Here is a 16,008-nt window from a genome sequence, read left to right on the forward strand (position 1 = left end):
CAAAAACGCCCGTGTGTTCGAGATTTCGGCGCACGTTAAAGATGCCCGGGTGGTCAGAATTAATCCGGAGCCCTCCACTACGACGAGCCTCATCGTCTGCGTTGCGTCGGCGCATTAAAACGCCATAATCAATAAATCTTTCATAAACGTTTGTTTAGTGTCTGTAAGGTTATAGCCCGCCCCTTAAGTATTAAAATTACATGTTGCACGCCATGGCAAGAGGTGCCGCCTGAAAACGGCTACTAATTCCCGCATTCCACGCTGGAAAGTGCTGTACCCTTCTGTTCTAGCGTGATTAGTGGGCGCAATTGCTTCTTCTAGCAGCAGTGCCGGAATTCATTAATGTTAATCACGCAACTCTCACACCCCAGCAAGCTTTGTCGGAACTGTTATCGAGACGACTTGTTTTAAAACAGTGCTGCAACATGCAAGTTTTTTGGTTCATAGGACATCCCCATTGATGGCACATGCACAAGGCCAAATTAAGTAGCATGCTGAGTTACTATGCGGCCCACACTTTAGAATTATCTGTTTCCGTTCATCGCTGCCATTTCTATCTTTTCCTTGTATTTTACAAAATGTATATGTAGTACCCTTAAGCTGGTCACAGCTGTTTCTTTATTCAGGGTAAGTCTATACGATTGATGCACATTCCATGTCTCGCTCGCGCTGTTTTTTTTTTTCTCTTTTTCAGAAGGTTACTTAATTACATTCTCAACTTCGTTACCCACGCCCATTCGCACGCGATCAACCCGCCATTGAAAACAAAACTGTGCGCAGGAGGTTACTGTTGGCGTTCACAGCCTCGCTAACCGTGTACGTTTGCACGCGAGTAGCGCCTGCTGTTGATTAACACTGAGACGAAGAACGCAGGAGAGCATTGCATCAATGAATTGTACAAAGCTAAGCGAAATGGCCCGGATAACCTCGCCTTTACAATTAAACTTCAATTAAAACCCTGCGAGTACTCGCGTAAGGCGGGCAGAGCGCAAATCAAATATTCGACGGCACTGCCTTGGTTTATGTCGTTACTACACAGGGTGGTCAATTTTAAGTCGACAGGTTTTATTATACTTACACGCTGAAATGTCCGTAAAAATTACCTCTATAGTGACGTTAGGCACCCAGGAAAAAACAAAGGAGGTGGTAACTATTGATGTCGGTGGCCTAATTAACTAATATTCATTAATTATCTTTTAATAGCTGCAGTAAACAAGCCTATTGCAAATTTAGGCGCAATCGTGTTTCTGCGCAGTATCATTTAGCAGAAATCTTCAAGCGCATCTGTACTCCGAGATATTGAACTGCGAAGTTTAATTGCCGTTCGCATGATTACGTATGCAAAGTAGTGAGGACCGGCAGAAAGCCCCACCTGCCCATCCCACACACTTTTGTCACGTGCCTGCCGTGAGTGGTTTTTAGGTTGACTTCGGGGTGGAGGCATAGACAAAAGTGATAATTGGAGCCCTTTCCGTCTTGGCTGGCGTTATCGCAATCTGCAGTACTCGGAATCGCTATCGCAACACAGAACAAAGGGGCGGAGCTCTGCGCCGGTCATCGTGGTCTAGCATTCGTAATCATGCGAAGGGCAATTAAACTTTGCAGTTCGGTTGCGGTAGAAGAATTCTGCCGAATGAAACTGCGAAGAAACACGATTGCGTCTAACTTTGCAATACAAACGTGCCATACTTACTGCAGCCACTAAAAAAATTAATAAACAATGTTAGTTAATTAAGCCACCGACATCAATAGTTAGTATTTAATTTTATGTCCCCAAGGGCGCGCAACTTCACTGTAGAGGTGGTCTTCCCGTAAAGCTACGCGCCTTATTTAAAAAAAAACACCTGTGGACTTAATTTTGATAACCCTGTATATATCTGAGCAAACACTCTGCATATAAGTTAGTGCGCCAGCAGAAATTGCGGGACACATCATGTGTGCTGCAATTTCTGCTTCCGCACTACTGACATTGTTTAATGGTATGTCACTTGTTTTGTAATAGTATTAAACAAACACGTGATCTCGCGCAGTCGTGCGACTACTGACCACCGCAACTACGAGTGAAAACATTTGCATATCTGCGTGAACAAGTAACAAGTACGTAAACAGGTGGATGGATCGGCACCATACTGCACAAATAGTGGGAAAGTGTACACTTATAACGCTGTAGTACTCGTTAGACACAAAACGAACTAAGCCCAAGGTTATCCCCGGCGTCTTCTTCGCGTGATTAGCGCAGTCGAATGCGACGCACGAGCACAGCATTGCTGATTTCTACAGCGTTGTAGCGTCCGAAGAATATTCACGAAAAACTAAGCCATAAATGCAGGCATGCGAGCGTGTAACACCGCAAGACTTTCAGCAGGGAGCCGGCAGAACGCGACCGATGCGGTGCGGCTGCTGCGACGGAGTCAGTTTTTTGTCCAAGGCAAGATGGCGGCCGTCGGCGTCAGTTCTCGAGAGCCGTGTCCACTCCAGAAGTTCTTACAACCGCCTTGGAAGATAGTTAAAATAAAAGAATTGGATTAATATGCACTGGGAAATGTTGCATCGGACGCACCCGTACGAAGATATTCAATATAAAAGAAGTGGCTTAATTTGCACCCTGAACGTTGAATCGGACATACACGTAGAAAGACAGTTAGAATAAAATAACTGGCTTAATATGCACTGAGAAGTGTTGCATTGGACGTACGCGTAGGAAGATAGTGTAATGTAAAAGAACTTGCTTAATATACACTGAGAAGTGTTGCATCGGACGTACCCGTAGGAAGAGACATAAAATAAAAGAACTGGAATAATATGCACTCAGAAGTGTTGCATCGGACGTACCCCTAGGAAGATAGTTAAAGTAAAAGAACTGGTTTAATATGCACTGAAAAAGCACACATCGGACGTACGTGTACAAAGATAGTTAAAATAAAAGCCCTGATTTAATATGCACTGAAGAGTTTTGCCTTGGACGTGCACGCAGGAGTAAATATAAATTAAAACAACTGGCTCTACATGCACTGACAAATGTACAATCGGACGTTCGCGTAGGAAGAGAGTCAAATTGAAATAATTGGCTTAGTGTACATTGAGGAGAGTTGCATCGGACGTACACGTAGGAAGATAGTTCAAATAAAAGAACTGGCTTAATATGCACTGAGAAGTTTTGCATCGCACGTACGCGTAGGAAGATAGTTAAAGTCAAAGAACTAGATTAGTATACATTGATGAATGTTGCGTCGGACGCACACATAGGAAGATAGTTAAAATAAAGGAAGTGAGTTAATATGCAGAGAGAAGTGTGGCATCGGACGTACGCGTAGGAAGATAGTTAAAGTAAAAGAACTGGAATAATATGCAATGAGAAATGTTGCAACAGACGTAACCGTAGGAAGAGACCTGAAATAAAAGAACCGGATTAATATTCACTGTGAAGGGTTGCATCGGACGTACGCGCAGGAAAGTGTTGTATCGGACGTTCACGTAGGAATATAGTTTAATGTAAAAGAACTGTCTTATTATGTACTGAGAAATGTTGCAACGGGCGTACGCGTAGGAAGACAGCTCAAGTAAAATAACTGCCTCAGTATACATTAAGGAATGTCTCATCGGGCGTAGACGTAGGAAGATCGTTAAAATAAAAGAACTGGCAGAGAGAAGTGTTGTCGGACGTACGCGTAGGAAGATAGTTAAAGCAAAAGAACTGGATTAGTATACATTGAGGAGTATTGCATCGGGTGTACGCCTAGGAAGATATATAAAGTAAAATAGCTGGCTTAATATGCACTCAGAAATGTTGCATCGGACGTACGTGTAGGAAGATCGTTAAAATAAAAGAACGGGCATACAAAACGATGCCATCCTGCCCTGCGAAACTGAATTTCCAGCGCAGCTGTTGTACACCACTATATACACATGCTGTTGGGGGAGCGTATGAAGCGTTTTCAGTTGTCTGTCAGGCTTGTCGCTTGTACTGCTTGTCTGGCGGCAAACGCTTGGCACTGACGCATGCCATCGGCGTATTGCGCGCCGCGTGTTGGGTCCTGCCTACACGAACGCTTGCGCTGGCCCTGGAATTAACCCAATCGCCTTTCGGGAGCAGATGCAAAGCTAATCTTAGCGAGAACACAGGAGGGTCCCATTGTTCACGGGCGCCTTGTCGCCAATCTTGCGATTTCGATGCCTGTTTTGTGGTGTTTCTTTAAACGAACACTGAGATGCCACGTTAGTCTGACGCACGCGCTCCGCGTCTTGGATGAGAACTGCTCAGTACTGGCTGGGTTTTTTGTTTTGTTTACGACACGAAATGTTTGAACCCACGAGACGCTAACAGCTTCGCTGTAATATGTTCAGAGAAAAGTTGCATCGGACGTACGCGTCGTAAGATAGTTACAATAAATGAACATGCCTAACATCCACCGAGAAGTGTTGCATTGAACGTACGAGTAGGAAGATAGTTAAAAAAACGAACTGGCTTTATTTGCAGCGAGAAACGTCTGCCTTAGTGATGCATCACATATTCTATCGTTACTGATGCCTTTTTTATGTTGGATGTTGGAATTGTAAGTTAACAGAGCCACAAGCAACCAGCCGAGAGCTTCGCCATGTTAGCTGAGTGCGCGTTTTTTGTGGCGTAATGTTCATATATTTATATACATATCACAACAGCCCGGGAGGAGCATGTAGGGGCGTGGCATTGGATTGCATTAGAGAGCACCTCTTAATAACGCTGTTGTGAACAACAAATGAACAACGAGCAGTAGGAACAAAACTTTGAAAAAGCAAAAACCTAACAACGTAGGAAATGTCAGAAACAGCAACAATGCCACAACAAGAAAGCGAAATACTTCAACAGACTTCACAATTATTCTTTTTCTATGCAAGCCAAAGGAGTAGTTTGATAACATGACGTCTTAGATGAGTCGGCTACGTTGCGATGATAATGAATTCTATGCAGTGATGTTGAAAAGTAGCGGAGAATTTGTATAGCGTTTATTCTAGCGAACATCACGAGAACTTTGTGCGCACGATCAAGATGAGATTAGGCGTGAGGAATGAGAGAGTGCGAAAGCGAGTAGGCACTATGATGACAGAGTGGAAGTATGATAGCCGGGAAAACGTTCAGAGCATTGCGAGAGGTGGAAGATCAGCGAATATTTTAGCGAAGGTACATTTGGATGCCAAGAGTGGGAGGGTGAAATCAACATTATAGTTTTGTTTTGGACGGACTTTAGTAAGTATGCAAAATTGGGGTTTACAGGAGTGCAGTGTTGTAGATGCATACCTTATTGAAGGACTACTAAGTGAAACACAAGAAGGAAACGGGGTTAGAGAGTTAGCTGTTCCAAACGATATTTTGAAGGCCAAGTTTTCCCACAGGTTTGCTGGTGATAAGTTTGTCCTTGCTGTTGAGAACGTTGTCCCAGCGAAAGCTGAAACACAAACCTTACTTGCAGACTCTACCATGGCTCCGAGGGAGGTTGTGAATTGTATTGAATGAGCGATGGCACTGAGCGTGATGTTACCTAGCTTACTCGCCACGTGCTTGTTTGACACAACTTGAAGTGTAGGTTGTTAGGCTACAGTTAATAACAATTGTTTCCCGCATTGCACCTCGTCTAAAAATTGCAAAAAAATGCTTGTTTACTTTGGCAGTCGTGATGAAAGGGCACCTAAATTCCCCATCATGATAGGCTCAGAATGATTCACAGTAGGGTCTCAACATACGTGGAACATGCGCCATGTCACATGGGAATCCTCATACCGGCCTAATAAAGCAGACCTTAAAAGCAACAAAAAACTACAGGGCTATATAAAAGCGCATTGGGAATAATGATGCCCAGAGTAAAATCACGAATACGAGCAGTTCCTTAGGTTCTAAGGAACTGCTCTAAGGTGTTTTAAATTCGCAATTTCATACATGTGAAATTTCGCTGCTCACTAGAGCACCAGCGCATGGCTATCAACGTTGTCATGAGCATATAACGTATAAAACATAGAAGTCAAGGTGTTTGAATTCCACGCGTACATCATTTGCCCATAAGCAGTGCAGGCCGACTTTGCGGTGTCAATAGGATGGGCTTATTTTCTTCCGCTATCCTGTTCATGGATTCCCTTTGCTCACCCCTGCGCTTTGCAGTGGCAGGCCGTCATCGGGTACTGCCCTCAGAGCGACGCTCTCTTGGGCAAGCTGAATGCTTACGAGACGCTGCGCCTGTTCGGCCGACTACGCGGCGTGCCGGACGTCGATATGGACAGCATGGTGGAGCGGCTCATCAAGTTGGTTGACTTAGCAGAGCATGCCAGCGAGCCATGCGAGCACTACAGGTACTCGACCCACCCAAGTGGCGATAATTTTGGGATGCTCCGCATGGTGTCGCAGATTCGTTTACCGTTCCGTAGCAGCCATTTTTCGATCTAGCCAGAAGTTACTCGGAAGTGCACAACTCAGGAAGACGTTTAAGGTTCCCAAGTGCAAGAAGCGTTTCTCTGGCTGCGACTTTTTTACTTCCATTCTCATGTCCTCTAACTGGTCCAAGTAGAGGTTCACAATGGCACTATTCTTATTCTGAGGTTGCAACATTTGAAAGCAAAGATTTACTGGTCTCGCTGAGCGGTTTTGACGCCGCATAGGTTTGGCCTTCATTTAACCGCAGCTGCGCCGTATCCTTGGCAACGCACCACGTGACCCCCCTGGCCGAGCTCTGCCGACCGAGCTCGTTCGCCCACTAAATAGGGACAAAAAAGGGCCGCGTCGGCTGTACCGCCTCCGCGACCGGCTTGGCGCATGCTTTCACCGCAGTTGTTTCGCGCCTGACCACGTGACTCAGCACTTGCATGCCAGGTTGTCCATGAATGCGGTGGAGGCCGTGCCATCTTCTGGGAGTGCAATGCGGGTGCTGTAATAGCGCCTCCTGTATTTTTACAATGCCAAACGCATCAGCCCGGACCGGCCAACCAAACTTTCTCCTTCTACTCCAGCCACTCTCCCCAATCGGGGTAGCCTTCCCAGCGCTTCCGTCATGTGACCAGTGCAGCTTGGGGCGACGCGTGGTGGAGAGCGGCAACGTTGCCAAAACAATTCCCGCCGCGGCTCTGAGCTTTATAGCGCTGGCCCGAGCGCCATTACTTTGCCAATATCAAACACCGATTGCCTTGGCAACCAGGTACAAGCCACTCTCAAATTAGGTTACGGTTGCGTGACCCACTCCCATTGGGAAGCGGGCGATGTGTTTGGCATTGTAAAAATACAGGAGGCGATGGCTGGAAGCTTTGTGCCGTCATCAACAAGCGGCGTCTGACAATCCCGCCGATATCTCCCGGCTTGCCGATCTTCTCGGAAAGCTCCAGAAGTGGGACCACAACCGTATACAAAGGAGGCCACGGACAATCAGTATAATAAGGACACCTTATAATACGGTTAACTAATTAAAATAGAGACTTAAACAGTCTAAGCGAGGCTCTCAATTTGCATATCTGCGGTTTTCGGGCTAAGCCTCAGCCATTGTTTTAATGAAACAATAGTAATTTGGGTCTGTAATTGTTTGCAGGAAACTTTCTAACTCCATTTTGATGAAATATTCCCCGACAGCAAGCCTGCAAATTCGGAGTACATTGAAGCCGCAGGGATACATTTCTTTCGTCGCACATTTTTTTTTAATCATAGAGAAATATCCGAATTACGGTTACAGCAAGCAAACACATTACCGCGGTGCTCCAATGAGCTTAGACCTCACAATCACGCAGTGCTTAATGCAGAATCACAATAACGGCTCACTGATGCCTTTATTAAAAATCAAAAAAGGATAAAGTTGATACTGGAGTCAGTCAAGATTTCCGAATAATCGACGTTTAAACTCGTGCAGCGGTGGCCAAAAGCGCAAGCTGTCCATAGCGGTGGCCATGGTTGGCTACCCCCCGGTCGTGTTCTTGGACGAGCCATACGCAGGTGTGGACGTGCTATCGCGGAACAAAATGCGTGAAACTATGACTGCCCTCAAGGAGTCTACCATGACCTCGATTGTGCTCACGTCCCACAAGTGAGGGCTTTTGTCTGGTTTTTATTTCTTATATTTCAAGTGCAAGCCTGCACCGATGTGCCTAATGACATACATATTGGTTTACAGACCGCAACCCATCTAATGAAATCAACATACAGCCTCCTCCAATTACTACTTTGGGTCCAGCTGAACAATTATACACATATATTTAGGGAAAGTTAGGCAATCATTTGACAGTGTATACCTTTAAGCCATGAAAGTAGAATGGTTTATAAACACGCGTGGTTTAATGCAGATGTAGCTACATAAATCTTATTTCATATAAGAAACAATAGCATACGCAGGCAGAAGTCGCACAAATAAATGTTTTTTTGTATTTTGAGAAACCTTCAATAATTGTAAAATCAGGTTTTGGTAGGAGAATTTACTCAAAAGTTCACCACGGCGTACAAGAAACTAATTATTATGTGCTACAATTCGTTTGTATTGAGAACGCTTGAATGAACGTCCAAATTATCCTGCAGAAATGTGCTTCTCCACTTTTAATAAACATTGCGAGTTAAAATATTAGTTATTATTTTAAATCCGAAGTTTTAGAATTTCGGGAAAGAAATGGAACGTTGCCAGAAGATGCTTGATTTTGTCTTCCCATCATCACTGAATGTAAGGCCAAATTGCCATCTCCGTCCCTACCAACCTTAAGAACAAAGAAAACAGCGGGTTATTTTTAGCGGGCTGAAGGCCGCCGCTTTAGGACTTTCAACGAAGCAGTTTCACAAAATGCGAATCTGTGTTTTGCGGTGTTTTGCGAACAAATATCTTGGATGCGAATGGCAAGTTTCAAGGGCTATACGAAGAAAACGATCACGGAAAAGAATTTGGCTCACTATGCTTTAAGTAATCCGCAATCTGCCTCACGTATATGTCAGCTGTCTTCTCCAACTTCGCAGCATGGCTGAATGTGAGGTGTCGTGCGACCGCATCGGCATCATGGTCAAGGGTCAGATGACCTGCCTGGGATCGTTGCAGCATTTGAAAACCAAGTTCGGCAGAGGCGTCACCATGCAATTCGTTGTGCCTCGGCGTTCGAAGATCGATGCAGACGCCCTCGACATGGCTGTCGTTCAAGTGCTCCCAGGCGCAAAGCAACTAGACCAAAAGCACGTGAGTACCATATGAAGGGGACAACATATTGGCACCTGGTCGCTGTGTGTAAAAAGCATCCCTCTTCGTGTTACGAATCATTTCTTGCTGATTTTGTAATTGTTTTTCCCATCGCAGTTTCATTGCAGTCCCACATCGTTAATTGGGATCGAGGTAGTGATGATATGGAACAATAGATCATTGTCATTCCCACCGCCAGCAGTAGCCTTTAATTAGAAAAGTTGATGCGTTCCTCTTTGGGAAAATGCTGCGTCTGGCGTCGGCGGGTTGTAAAATGGTCCGAAATATTGCCGACAGTGCAAACACAATTTGCACAAATCTTTCTGCAACCTTTAAGCTGGTGTCATGCAAAGTCTAAATGTGACTCAAGCAGCTCTGTTTTGGTTTCAATGCATGGTTTATAAACTGCATAGAGAATTAGGAGAGACTGCACATCTTTATTGGGACATCTTGAAGATAGCGCAATTAAACGCGGACACTAGCGAAAGAAAGGAGAAGCCACAGCGCTGACTCACAACTGATTTTTTATTAGATCAGACACACACCTAAATACTACAACCTAAACCCATGTGACCAGACATCATACATACGTCACAATCCAGCGTATCATTTACAAAACATGACAGGCATGAACCAGACTGTGTGGATTAAGGCGCGTGTTATATTTCCGTTACAGAGCGATTTGAAAATTCAAACTCACTCTCATGTAAATGAATCGACGGCACACTAAAGCTCCACACCCCCTTTTTTCTTATATTATATGCTTCAATAATCGCTCGTGTTAACTTATAAATGTGCACAGATAATATAACCGTTTCCTGGAAGGCATGCTCGCACGTGCACTTAGATACGTGTTGAGCAAAAAGGGGGTGTGGTGCTTTTGTGTGCCGTCGATTCATTTACATGAGAGTGAGTTTGAAATTTTAAATCGCTCTGTAACGTAAGTATAACACGCGCCTTCATCCACAACGTCTGTTTTAAGCCTGTCATGTTTTGTAAATGATACTCTCTATTGTGACGTATGTATGATGTCTGGTCACATGGGTTTAGGTTGTAGTGTTTAAGTGTGTGTCTGTTCTAATACAAAAATTTGTTGTGAGTCACCACTGTGGTTTGTCGTTTCTTTCGCTAGTGTCAGTGTTTGTGTGCGCTACCTTCAAGATGTCTGTCATGAGTGAAAACGAAGACAACGACGATGACGAAGACGCAAAGGCGCGATCTACGTGGTATGTTTCAAAAACCCCGAGGTCACCATCATCATCAGTGTCATTCGGGGTCGTTCACCCCTCAATCTTGAGCCGGCCAATCGGAAGCGGCCAGCGACAGCGGCTGGCGGCAGAGAGAGAGCACAGGGAGGCTTCAGTGCGGAGCGAGACCGGGATGCGCGGCGGTCGGGCGACTGGACCCGTGCCGTGCCCCAAGAGGTCCTCCTCAACTGCAACCCCCCCGAACTTCACCACCGCAAGAAAGTCGTCTCGCCGTGCGTCGGTAGGAAACCGCGACGCCCCAAGAGAGCTGCGTTCCCCACAACGGTGCAACGGGAGCTCGGTGCGCGCGCTACCACCCTGGCCTTGACACGCCACTTCGACCTTTCAACACCGAAGCATCACGACGGCAAATATGGGACGTGAGGTATGACAACCCCGTTCCCTCAGTGAACCCTACTGTGTCCCCGCCGTCCTTTCGCGGACTTTGACGGTTGGTTGTTTGTTAAACTTGTTAGCGTTTTCGATACCGCGGTATCGCCGCCGCCCTCTATTCTTCTGTCCCCAGTGTTCTTTATTCTCTCTGTCCATGGTGTGTGTTTATTTGGGTTTCGGGTACTACATAAACGTAGTCTTGTTCACAATTTATACTTGTATTTATTATTGTTGTTCATGAACCTGACAATAATTGGCGTCCACGGCAGGACGAGACTACTTTGTTTTTTGTAGCCTTAAAAACCCGGCATGGACACAGAGGAATTATTTGAACTGGGGACGCGCTTAGGATTAAGCGGCGACGATCTTGAGCAGTGGGTGCTTGAGGAGCAGAGATACTGGCGGGAAGAGAAAGAGTTAGAGCTAGAATCGCTCAAAAAGATTGCCGACATGGAGAAAGCGCGGGCGGTAATAGAGAACGAGCGCGATGAGCACGTGCGAGCGCGTGAAAAAATAGAAAAAGAAACTTTGCCGCTAAAGCTACGGCTCGCGGAACTTGAGGCTACGCTAACAGAACCCCGCAAATTTAAGGATGGTGGGGAAATCTTTGATAAAGTACAGGCTTTCTCACCACCGCGCTCTAGTGCAGATCAACGGTCGCCCCCTCTTGACGTGGCACGAGATACCAATGAACATAGGGAACTTGATGTAACTGTGACACATCAGGCGGTCCTTCCATCACCTGATAAAGAAACTTCACTTTCACATAGTCCGCAAGTGGCGGCATTGCACTTGACTCTTTCTGGGTTTGGTGAGGTTAATGTTGACCAGAAACCGTGCTTGCAGGACAGCCCGTCTCCAAAGCGGAGATCTGTACCAAGAGAAGTCCTTATCACAGACAGGGACTTTCCATCGCCCCATATTTCAATCCCGAGTGTCTTTGGGTCCAGTAGAAAGCACGCGCCGCATAAGCACCGAAGGAGATGCTTCGGCCGGCGTAAGTCGCGGAACAAGAGAACCCAGAGAAAAACCGGACGGGTAGGAAAAAGAACTACGGTAAAACTCAGTTGTTCACGCGAAGAGTCGGCCAGCGGGAACAGAAGGTCACCCGCACCGCATTCACACACTTTCCTTGAATGCATATATAAGTTGTCAGCTGGTAAGAGCGGGAAAAAACTCAATCACCACCACGCCAGTCGCGTGTATGGCAGAGGCAGAGGGTGGCACCGTAGTCACTGTAGAAAACGGGACACACTGTGCCAGCCTGGCTTTTCGATTGTTACCTGTCCGTGATTTTTCAGTTAGAGCATGCTCTGCTAAATATAGGCAGTGAGTTGTGTCCGATCTTAATGAACCACGTGCTAGCTCTCTTCATGCTGTTCTTGAAGTGTATTTCCCTGACTGTTAGATTCATGAAGTGTGAGTGTGCTCTGTTACCGGTGGACAGCGAACATTTTTGTGAAGTGGCATAGAACTGTGCGTGGGGTATGTGTGAACATTTTTCAGAGAAAAATGCTTAAGTGGGGGGATGTTGTCATGAGTGAAAACGAAGACAACGACGATGACGAAGACGCAAAGGCGCGATCTACGTGGTATGTTTCAAAAACCCCGAGGTCACCATCATCATCAGTGTCATTCGGGGTCGTTCACCCCTCAATCTTGAGCCGGCCAATCGGAAGCGGCCAGCGACAGCGGCTGGCGGCAGAGAGAGAGCACAGGGAGGCTTCAGTGCGGAGCGAGACCGGGATGCGCGGCGGTCGGGCGACTGGACCCGTGCCGTGCCCCAAGAGGTCCTCCTCAACTGCAACCCCCCCGAACTTCACCACCGCAAGAAAGTCGTCTCGCCGTGCGTCGGTAGGAAACCGCGACGCCCCAAGAGAGCTGCGTTCCCCACAACGGTGCAACGGGAGCTCGGTGCGCGCGCTACCACCCTGGCCTTGACACGCCACTTCGACCTTTCAACACCGAAGCATCACGACGGCAAATATGGGACGTGAGGTATGACAACCCCGTTCCCTCAGTGAACCCTACTGTGTCCCCGCCGTCCTTTCGCGGACTTTGACGGTTGGTTGTTTGTTAAACTTGTTAGCGTTTTCGATACCGCGGTATCGCCGCCGCCCTCTATTCTTCTGTCCCCAGTGTTCTTTATTCTCTCTGTCCATGGTGTGTGTTTATTTGGGTTTCGGGTACTACATAAACGTAGTCTTGTTCACAATTTATACTTGTATTTATTATTGTTGTTCATGAACCTGACAATAATTGGATGCACGGCACGGGTCCGGTCGCCCGACCGCCGCGCATCCCGGTCATGCTCCACTCCCGGTGTTCCTCTTCGGCCGCTCCTGCTGCCAGCTGCTGTCGTTGGCCGCCTCCGATTGGCTGGCCCGTGAGTGCGGGATAGCTGTCCCCGGAAGACGATGATGATGGTGCCGTCTGGATGTTTGGAACGTACCCCGTATAGCACATCGTCGTTATCGTCTTCATTTTCCAGTTCACTTCGTGACAATGTCCCATATGGATTACCAACTGGCCCAATTGTCACTTCTACTACCTTATTGTTTTATCGAGAGAAGTTTTTAAATGCCTATTTTTACACCTCCTTCCGGTAAATGTATATTGCTGTGCGGATCACTGCCACGGCTGCAAGCAGTTGTTTTGGCTGCCTATGTAGGGCCGCTGGATAAAAAAGGTGAGGGAATTCAGGGAATGTCTACTGATGCGAAGGATTCTTATGTCGCTCTGGAGGGTGAGTTTTTTAGAGCCAAATTTGTAAGTTTTTTCTTATATTGTGCTCGACGAATTATCTCCATTTACGCTATATAACAATTACAGGAGGAACTGCAGCCAAGTCTTCATTTTTATGGAAATGCAGGGCTTTACACGGTTCGCCACTTTTCGCTATTTATTTTGTTTTCCTATTTTGTGGCCTTTCCAAATTCTGTTCTATTTATTTTCTACATTTACACTATCTTAACAATTACAGGTAAAACTTCCCCATATCTGCATTTTTTGTGAAATGTAGGGCGTTAAACGGTTCTGGCATACGGGTACTCGGCAAACAGTGCTGCGCATTAAAATTCTGATTCAGGGCACCTTCAAAAATACAAGTTTACCCTTTCAGTGGAGATAGTTGAGAAAGTTTTACTGCACAAAATTCGGTTGGCATCACTCTAGAAATTCAACTTCTGGCCTCATGAGGGCCCCACAAGGACCTGTGGCTGCATTGATGACTTGGGAATTTGCCGCCCAGTCTTAAAGCCACGAGCCACCTTGGCATGATGTCACCCGTGTCCGCGTCCTGATGATTCGCTGTCGGTGTACAGCGACGTTTGACATTTACTTACGCGTATATTCGGCAGCAACGGCGATAAAATTCTGCTAAATTGGCATGCTTTTGCTATGCGAAATTTTTAAACACGCCTATACTAAGCCAGGAAAGGTTTTAGCCACAACCTGCTGCAAATGCGTCCCAGTGTCTGTGATCGCATAAAAGATGGCACAAGCATTCCTGTCGACAGAATAAGATTTTTTAACCGTCCGAGTGCGCTTATCTGAGTGCATTCATGATTCTCTAACAAGTTGTCCTGCTTGTCATTCCTTTATTTCTTACTACGCGGTGTCTGATTGGTCGCAGTAATTTGTATTCTTATTATCTACCCTAATAAACAAGGTCTCGTTCGCTATATCACTGTGTGGTCGATGATTTAGCATAATATCCGCATACCTCTTCAACTCCTTGCCTTCATATAGTCCTTCACAGTCTAGATAACCAAACATCTGGCCTTCAATTGGTTCTACGCTTACCGCTTCGACATTGCACGATAAATCATATGCCTCCTTTGTGTCTTCATAATCAACTCACTTATCAGCCGTTTCGGAGGTTGAATTAGCTTCCGATGAAAGTCTACCCTGCTGATTTGAGACCAAATAGTGGGCAATAATCTACGACAACAAAATTGTTTTGCATCACCCGGAGCTCAGCAAGATGCGTCAAAATCTCTAAAAGCACCTTTTGTGGTTTTTGTGATCTATTACAAAATACTGCTGTGATTAAAACCCACCAACGTCATGTTATTAAAAATCAAACAGTTTATTCAAACCGAAGGTATTATTACACTTTAGTGCTTGATCAACGACGGTGCATAGTATTGTCCTAAAAGGAGACTTGAAGATAACGAATCGGTCCCAGCTTTTTATTGGCGGGTGTCACCAAAAACTATTTCGAAATCTCAAAACATGGAAAATTTTATGGTGGTTCGGGAATCCTGCAAATATAAAAGGTATGGGCACTGCAAGATTTGGTTTACAGTTGTATTTGAAATACATCAGAAACATTAGCAGCACTGTATGACCACCTTACAAAAAGTCACCTTAGAATTGACCCCTTTTTATGTTGTTATGAAATTGGCTTATTTGGGAAATTTGGGCGCGTTGATGCCTATTGATACTGGGAAATACCGTTGCAAGAAAGACAGGGAGTAGATGGGAGACATTCATATCTGCGGATCTTTTCTGTCATCTTCCCTTCCCGCAGACAAGTCAAGACAAGAGGTAAAAATATTTTTTAATCTCTCATCTGTTCCAGGCAGCGTTCCTCTTCCCTGCGTGAGAGCTGTTTTAGGTTCTGTTCTTCTTAACGGAAGTTTCCAAACTCTCGCTCCCCCCAGGGCCTCCGTTTCTTCTTGGAGCAACGTCCGGCCTGGAGTGAGCTGTTCCAGCAAGTGTCCGCCTTGCAAAAGACCTTCCACTTCCAACACATCATTGTGACGGACACGAACCTCGAGGAGCTCTTCCTTGGCTTCGCCCACAAGGCTCGCGAAGAAGCCAAACTGGCCATTAACGACTAATACCGTGACTCTCGATCTGCGCACTCTGTTTGCCGCGGAACTCCTTTGCTGCGGTTGAATGTAAAAGTTGGCGTCTTCTGGATGCGAATATTATATATTGCCAGGTACAACTGTAATTGGTTTGCTGAACGATTCTCCCATACGGTAAAAATGAGGCTAACCTGTAGAAAAATAAAATCCGTATTGAATGCGGGGTTGTCCTCTTCACAGAAATGTGTTTTAATCAGTACTTCCAACAGAAACGCATATTTGAAAATGTCATCTCTATCATATTATATTCCACTACATCGGTTAAGCCCCACGCAAACCACCTATGGGGACTTCGCTGCTGTCACGATTATATATATATATATATATATATATATA

At 45.8% G+C, this 16,008-nt stretch overlaps 1 protein-coding gene across 1 annotated transcript in view; it reads left to right on the forward strand.

Annotated features, from left to right (window-relative positions):
- The window catches only part of LOC144180065 (phospholipid-transporting ATPase ABCA3-like), a 164,945-nt gene extending 149,303 nt beyond the window's left edge, over positions 1-15,642 (forward strand). Inside the window, exons 19-22 of the mRNA XM_077708473.1 lie at positions 6,131-6,318; positions 7,857-8,030; positions 8,942-9,155; positions 15,463-15,642. Coding sequence (XP_077564599.1) covers positions 6,131-6,318; positions 7,857-8,030; positions 8,942-9,155; positions 15,463-15,642 — 756 coding nt within the window. The remainder of the gene's footprint in view (positions 1-6,130; positions 6,319-7,856; positions 8,031-8,941; positions 9,156-15,462) is intronic.
- Positions 15,643-16,008: the final 366 nt, after the last annotated feature.

The sequence above is a fragment of the Haemaphysalis longicornis genome, unplaced genomic scaffold (assembly GCF_048455015.1).
Source record: "Haemaphysalis longicornis isolate Haplotype H1 unplaced genomic scaffold, Haemaphysalis longicornis Haplotype H1 scaffold_4, whole genome shotgun sequence".
In the NCBI taxonomy this organism is placed as follows: domain Eukaryota; kingdom Metazoa; phylum Arthropoda; class Arachnida; order Ixodida; family Ixodidae; genus Haemaphysalis; species Haemaphysalis longicornis.